Raw genomic sequence first — 7555 nt, forward strand, 5'->3', positions numbered from 1 at the left:
CGAGTTAATTTTTTTCTAGGTTCCTTCATCTGAAATTAGGAATTACGTGCCACCATCTCACCAGTTTGTCTGTAAATATCACTGGTGTGATAGTTATAGCTTTTGTTGCACTTTTAGGCAGTTATGTTGCCAAGTTCTTGGGCATATGTATCAGAGCTTTATACTTATATTAATACATCAGTCTTATGAATTGAACTAAATTATCAGTCTGAGAATGTTTTGTGTGACAAAACATTATATGGACCCTTAAGTTGTTTTTTAAACAAAACAAAAACAAAAACAAAAAACTTCTTATTAATTTGGACTTTATTAACTCTAAGTATTTGATGATTGCGTCAGGGCTGTGATTGGTGACCCATCAGTCCTAGAGAGTGTTTGGCTTTGGTATGTAGCTCCACTCCACCGCCCCTGCTGCCACACCTACTTTTCAAAAGGTCATGGAACCAAGCATTATTCTCAAATGCTGTTCAAGCCTTTCTTCATCTGTTATCTTACACCCAGCCAATCTTCTCAGTTATCCTTACTGAAAGACTTATTTAGGTTAGCAGCTTGGCCCCTGGAGACATTTGGGTTTGCAATCCCTGTGACAGGGACCAAATTGAAATTTACTTCTACTTTTCCCTTATGAAAGGGATTGGCTTACAAAGGATGTTCAGGAACAATCGCTAAACCAGTTGAGTTTGAAGAATTCTCAAGGCTTTATGAGTATTCAAGAATTGCATCTCTGTGCAAGCTTTTGATTGACAAACCCTTTCTTGACTATTTGTTAAAGCAAGTTCTCTGAGGAATTATCATAGATATATGACTTAGCTTATTTTGTTATTAAACATATAATTGGGATTTTCTCAGTTATTTGGATTTACTTAGCACAAATTAATAAAATGTTGCTGGCTATTAATTCCACACCTCTTTCGGTATAGTGGGAAAGTATGACCTGCAGTAAGACTGACCTGGGCTGGAATCTTGACTCTCTTACTTATTAACTGTTCAACCTTAAGTAAATTACTTAATTTTGCTGAACCTCTATTGTTCTTAGCTCCAGCCTCCTTGTGTAGCTACCACTCTGGAGGCTCTGGGTAACTTGGATGTTTTAGATAATAACAGTTTAGACAACACTTATCAGTATCCTTAGCTTAGCTGGGCTAGGGGCAAGGACGAGGGGCCAGGAGTCTTTTCCATTCATTTCCTCCTGCCCAGAGGCACAGGGTTTTCTCCGTCCTCAACAACCTATAGCAGGCACAACAGAACCACAGGGGTCCTGCTGAGACTTGGTGCCCACGACCACTCGTTCCTAACTGACCAGAAGCAGTTTCAAGGCCCTGATGTTTTTTTTGACTCAGCTCTTGATATGTTTGGCTTCTGGAGGCTGAACCATAGGAACTTACTTTCGACCTGCCTTTATCACTGTATCACACCCTTCTGTCTCTGTGATCTCTAATTTTCTCTTTTTATAACATATGCTTATTTTTAAAAAGGAAGATAATTCTTCTTTTGCGGGGTAGATTTTAATGATATAGTTTATAATGTATCTAACAGAGTGCCTAGCACATAATAGCGGCTCAAAAACTTCTAGCTACTATTATTGTATTACACAGGATATTCTGAAAGTGAAATGTCAGTAAGTTACTGAGCCACTTGGGCCCCAGTTTTTTCATCATGTGAGAAGTGAGCAGATGCTTTTCACACTCTAGCCTGATTCTTTTTGCCATTGAGACGAACATTTTCACAAGACATGGGGGAAGTGGCCTGTGGAGAGGCCGCAGAGTAACACTGATGACCCTCATAGGAATACAAAACTCCTTAATTCACCAAGACTGCACTCTCTAGTGTAACTACCATGGTTATTATCATTTAAATTCCAGGATCATCTTATAAGTGAGGTGACTTTTGATGATTTAGATACTCTTAGATGAACTGTTGTGAATGCTAAAAAAGGAGCATGATAATTTTAGTATCACCGTTTTCTCCTCAGTTGGAGATAAAGACCGTGCTTACAGATATTTGTTTACACATTTGTTTACAAATGTTTGCTTACAAATATTTACTAAGTAATTTCTGAGACCCTACTGTTCAAGTAAATCCAAAAGAAAATCAATGTACGTGGCTCCTTGATTGCATTAACCAACTAATTCATAGGAAATGGTGGCGATGTAGAAAGGGCTATTAAATTTGGGTTATAAATAATTCAGTGTTTAAAGCCACCAGTCATCATCATGATTGGTTAATATTACTGGGTAATATTACTGGGTATAAATCACTGAGATTTATAGCAATACAATAATGCCTCCCTATGGGTATTAATCCATTAACATAATACCATTCAGGACTGCAATTATACTAAAACTATACTATTGTCAATAACATAATCTTTACAAATTGTCAAAGATGGAGATAGAAATCAGATGACAATTTGCGAAGATGCTTTTTTGTGTGGTTTATGTTTGTTACAAAATGCTACTCAATCATTTTTTCTTCCCAATTGAATAGTGATAATACCCAAAATGATGCCAATACCAAGGAATTCTGGGTAAACATGCCAAATTTGATGATTCATCTAAAGAAAGTGTCGGAACAAAAGCCCCAGGCTACATATTATAACGTGGATATGCTCAAATATCAGGTAAGCCTATTTATATGGTCAAGGTGTCTCTTTCACATTACAAACGTATATTCTAACATACCTAACATTAAATAAAAGTAGACAAAGTAACATTTCTTTCAATATTATTTAAAAGCTACAATTTATAAGAAAATAGAAACCTTAAAAGACTATTTGGAGGCTATATAGTGTCAAGAATATTCATACATATTCTTATTAGTTGAAACCTGCAAGTAAAACATTTCATTCAAACTTAGGGAAACATGCCAAAAAATGAATTTTCAGAAAACTACATCAATTAAGATTACAAATATTGACAAAATAGTTCACTGTAATTTTGTTAAGAATATTACCATACTAAAATCTCTTACTTGAAATGATTAAATGTAAGTAATTTGGTGTTTTTTCATAATGTGATAGTCTATGAAATAAATTCTGATGAAACTTATGTTAAGAAATAATTTAATGAGAATATTTGGTACAACACATTACAGGATATGAGAACTTTCTTTTTGTGTTTAGGATTTCCCTTTACCCCAAAATATTACTGATTTAATAAATAAGCCTGTTTCAAACCAGGATTCTATAGAGCTTGAGTATCCCACTGATTCCTAGCCACTTGATCTCTTTTGAAAGTTGTACTTTAATAGAAATCAGTGCATCTCAAACATGAGTGTACTTTACAATCACCAGGGAGGTTATAAACAAATGCTGATTCTGAACTGGTGCTAATTATAGACAGACACAGATATAAATATAGATAGATGTCTATATAAAAATCTATTTATAGATAAATAAAGATGGAGATGGGGAGGGGGGACCAGAGAGGGATAAAGATAGAGTCAGAGACAGAGACATCTACTGGACCCTGACACTCCCAGAGATTTTTATTTAATTGGTTCAGGATGTGACATAGGTGTATATATTTTTACAAGTCCTCCAAATGATTATAATGCATGCTGTGGATTGAAAACCACATGTTCTGAGGGAACCATTGAACGTGAAGCATCTATGTAATTGTACATTTCACAAAAATACAAATGAATATAATGGTTTTCTACTAAGAATAATATCACTGAAGCTTTGGACATTATAACAAAACGTAGAAAGTAGACAGAATTCACCTATTGCAATATGAGCTTGGTGTAAAGTACTATAATGAAGGCAAGAGACTGAATTCTGGAATTAAGTCAGCTTCCTACTGCCCACTGACCTTGGGCACTTAATGTCCCTGAGCCTCAGTTTCCTCATCTGCAAATTAGGAAATAATGATTCTTACCTAGGTATTTTATAGGCTGTGAGATGCTCATACCCTAACACATTTCAAAGTACTTTGTGAAACGTAAGTAGCCCTAGGCCTGACATTTTGTTTTAAAGGTGCTCTGAGGAATCCCTTTTGTTGCGGTTTAGTTGTGTTGTTGTTATTGTTTTTCGACAATGCAAGGGATTGGTTGGGAAGCATAATTAGCATTTTGTGGGATCAAATCACATCATGTTCACTTTCTGGCCACCAGTACCACCCTCCCAGTAACTGGGACAATCACATATCCATAAAGCACCTCCCCAGGTAGAGGAACTACTAAGAATTTGAGAACTCCTGCCAAGGACAGAGTATAGAAATGGGTGGGGAGAGTGGGTCTGCTCTGCTTTTGAGCTATCTTAAATAACAAACTTCTAAATAAAAGTGCATTTGCAGAGGACTGGGCCGCTAAATATATTTAAAGTTTAAAAACTTTATTATAAAGCTTATCATAGAGATTATTATAAAGTTTTAAAGCTTTTATTATAATGGTCATCAAACTAAAATTATGTCATCAAAAGCCATGTCTGTCATTTTATAAAAGAATCCATGTCTGGGTGTGTTTCTGCAGCAACCATGCCTGACTTTTAAGCACAGCCTGCCTTCAGGTCCACGTGGTGTCCATATGTGCAGGCATTACTAGGCCAATAAAGAGCTGTTTATATTCTTTAAAATCAGCAAAACTCATACTCCATGAATAAAACTGCAAGGGCACAGACACCACCCACACGGCCCCTGCTGTGCGCGTGTACTTATAAAAGGTACATAGAAGTAATAACCTTGCAAATTTTTCACTGTGGACCCAGGATTCTAGTTGATATTATTGTCTTATAACTTTTTGTTGTTTCTTCAAACCTGGCTTTTCCTTAGTCAAATTCACCTTTGTCTAACTCACTGGTTTGTGAAGAGCAAATATGATAAGAATATTAATAGGTAACGTATTAAAATGTTAACTCCTTACTGTATATGAGGCACTAGGCCGAGTGTTTCATATAAAACATCTTCCTCCATCTTCCTAACATCTCTAGGCATAAATATTATTATCATTTCTGGGACTTCCCTGGCAGTCCAGTGGTTAAGAGCCCGCCCTTCCAGCGCAGGGGGCATGAGTATGGTAAGGGAACTAAGATCCCGTATGCCACACGGTACAGCCAAAAACTTTTTTAAAAATTAAAAAATATATAGTATCATTCCCATTTGGCAGATGAGGAAATAACTGAGGCACAGAGAAGTTTTTAGTGACTGGTCAAAGATCACTCAGATTGGAAGTGACAACCAGAACTCACACCCAGATATGTCTGAAAAAAACAAAAACACGAATTTGAAAAGATACATGTTCACAGGAGCATTATTTACAATTGGCCAAGATATGGAAGCAACCTACGTGTCCATCAATAGACGAATGGTTAAAGAAGATGTGGGGTATATGTATACAATAGAATACTACTCAGCCATAAAAAAGAATGAAATTTTGCCATTTGCACCAACATGGATGGACTTGGAGGGCATTATGCTAAGTGAAATAAGTCAGACAGAGAAGGACAAATACTGTATGATACCACTTTTATGTGGAATCAAAAAAATTCAACAAACTAGTGAATATAACAAAAAAGAAGCAGACTCACAGATATAGAGAACAAACTCATGGTTACTAGTGGGGAGAGGGAAAGGGGAAGGGGCAATAGTAAGGGATTAAGAGGTACAAACTATTAGGTATAAAATAAGGTACAAGGATATATTGTACAACATGGGGAATATAGCCAATACTTTATAATAACTATAAATGGAGTATAACCTTTAAAATTATGAATCACTATATTGTGCACCTGTAACTTATATAATATTGTATAGCAACTCTATTTCAATTAAAAGAAAGAAAGAAAGGGAAAGAAAGAAAGAAAGGGAAAGAAAGAAAGAAAGAAAGGAAAAAAGACCTCACACCCAGGATTGTCTGCCTTCTTGGCCTCAGCTCCTAACCAGTGTGCTACCAGCTCCCTATCTGATATAAAGTGCATTGTAAATTCTAAAGTGCTATAGAAACTTTAATAATTGATTTTATATTTTTAATCTGTAACAGTTCACCTGAAGCACCCAGCTCTCACTCATAAGGCACCCTTCATGGTGATTTTTTTACTGAGTGCTCATTTGTGAGCAGCACAAACAACATTATGACTTTTTGATATCTAAGAATATTCCATTGGGAGATAATAATAGCTTCTGGGTTTGTTTCAGATTAATATTCAAGCCTTAAATGTTCTCCTTCCTGTCTTTGGCAAGGTGTCAGCCCAGGGCATTCAGTCCACACCTCTGAACCTGGCAGTGAACTGGCGATGTGAGCCGGCAAGCACCGACCTGCGCATAGATTACAAATACAATACGGATGCAATGGCAACGGCCGTGGCTCTCAATAATGTGCAGTTCCTGGTCCCCATAGATGGAGGGGTAACCAAGCTCCAGGCTGTGCTCCCACCAGCAGTCTGGTAAGGAGCCATTAGTCCCCTCTTCCTCTTCACCAAAGGGCTCCTGGGCAAAGGGATGACAGACTTTTTAGCGTTTGTGTTTCCTGCAGGAAGAGATCACAGCAGGCCTGGGTGTCAGGGTTCAGGGCAGAAAACAGAAGCTTCTATAGCTAACTTCAAGCAGAAAATGATTTGACACAGGGATTTAGATGTTCACACAAAAAAGAGGAACAAGCTTTAGACTGGATCCTCCAAGAATATTTCCCAGAAGATTGCAGAACTGGTCCACCAGGGGAGCTGCTACCTCTGCTACAACCAGGAAGGAGAGAAATTAGAAGGTTGTCAGTGGAGCCATTAAATTCAATAACCCACCACCCTCATGAGACTCCAAGGATAAGAAAGCTCCTACTGGCACTGCCTAAACTGCTTCTCAACAACTACAAAACTGAGACTGGACTGGAGCACTGTTAAACAAGATCCCCACATCTCAGTTAGCCTGCTGACCAGCAGAAAACAGCCCGAAAAGCATCAGGAAAATGGCCTCTGCCTCCCTTCTATCTGCCAGATCTCAAGTAGTATCTGTAATTGATGGACCTTAATCTGCATCTAGGACCCTAATTACAAGGGAGTCTGAGTTTCAGTTTTCAGCCTCTGGACTATTAAAAGGCACACTAGAGAAGGTATGGGAACAGAAACAGAATAGACACTGAGTACCAATAGCAGATGTTAAAAAAAGCCTTTTCTCCTAAGGAAAAATACTCGTTTTTCCATATGATTGTTAGAAGCAAAAAGTAGAACATTAAAAAAGAAAAAAAAAGGAATGTCAGCCATGTGACAGCTCCAATTTAAATTACCTGAATTAATTGATCAACTAACACTTCCCATCTATTTATTCAGTAGATGTGTTAAAAAAAAAATTTAACTGCATTGTCCCCTACATGTTTATCTCTCTGACAGTGTTGTGACTAGTTACAATAAGGAAAGAGAAAGGAGAGTATTTATGTATGTATGAATGGATGGATGGATGGATGGATAGATAGATGGAAGGAGAGAGTGAAGGAGGGAGGGATAGATAGATGGAAGGAGGGAGGGAGGGAGGAAGGGATACATAGATAGATAGATAGATAGATGATAGATAGATGGAAGGAGGGAGGGAAAGAGGAAGGCATGGCTATGTAGAATATATGGTATGATATA

General features: G+C 37.4%; 1 protein-coding gene across 4 annotated transcripts in view; it reads left to right on the forward strand.

Annotated features, from left to right (window-relative positions):
• The window catches only part of SGIP1 (SH3GL interacting endocytic adaptor 1), a 204158-nt gene that overhangs the window by 192591 nt on the left and 4012 nt on the right, over positions 1-7555 (forward strand). For all 4 annotated transcript variants that reach the window (XM_007460090.1, XM_007460089.1, XM_007460088.1 and 1 more), the window contains 2 exons: positions 2488-2620; positions 6177-6379. In XM_007460090.1, the coding sequence (XP_007460152.1) occupies positions 2488-2620; positions 6177-6379 (336 nt within the window). The remainder of the gene's footprint in view (positions 1-2487; positions 2621-6176; positions 6380-7555) is intronic.

This window comes from Lipotes vexillifer, unplaced genomic scaffold (assembly GCF_000442215.2).
Source record: "Lipotes vexillifer unplaced genomic scaffold, Lipotes_vexillifer_v1.1 scaffold134, whole genome shotgun sequence".
Lineage (NCBI taxonomy): Eukaryota > Metazoa > Chordata > Mammalia > Artiodactyla > Lipotidae > Lipotes > Lipotes vexillifer.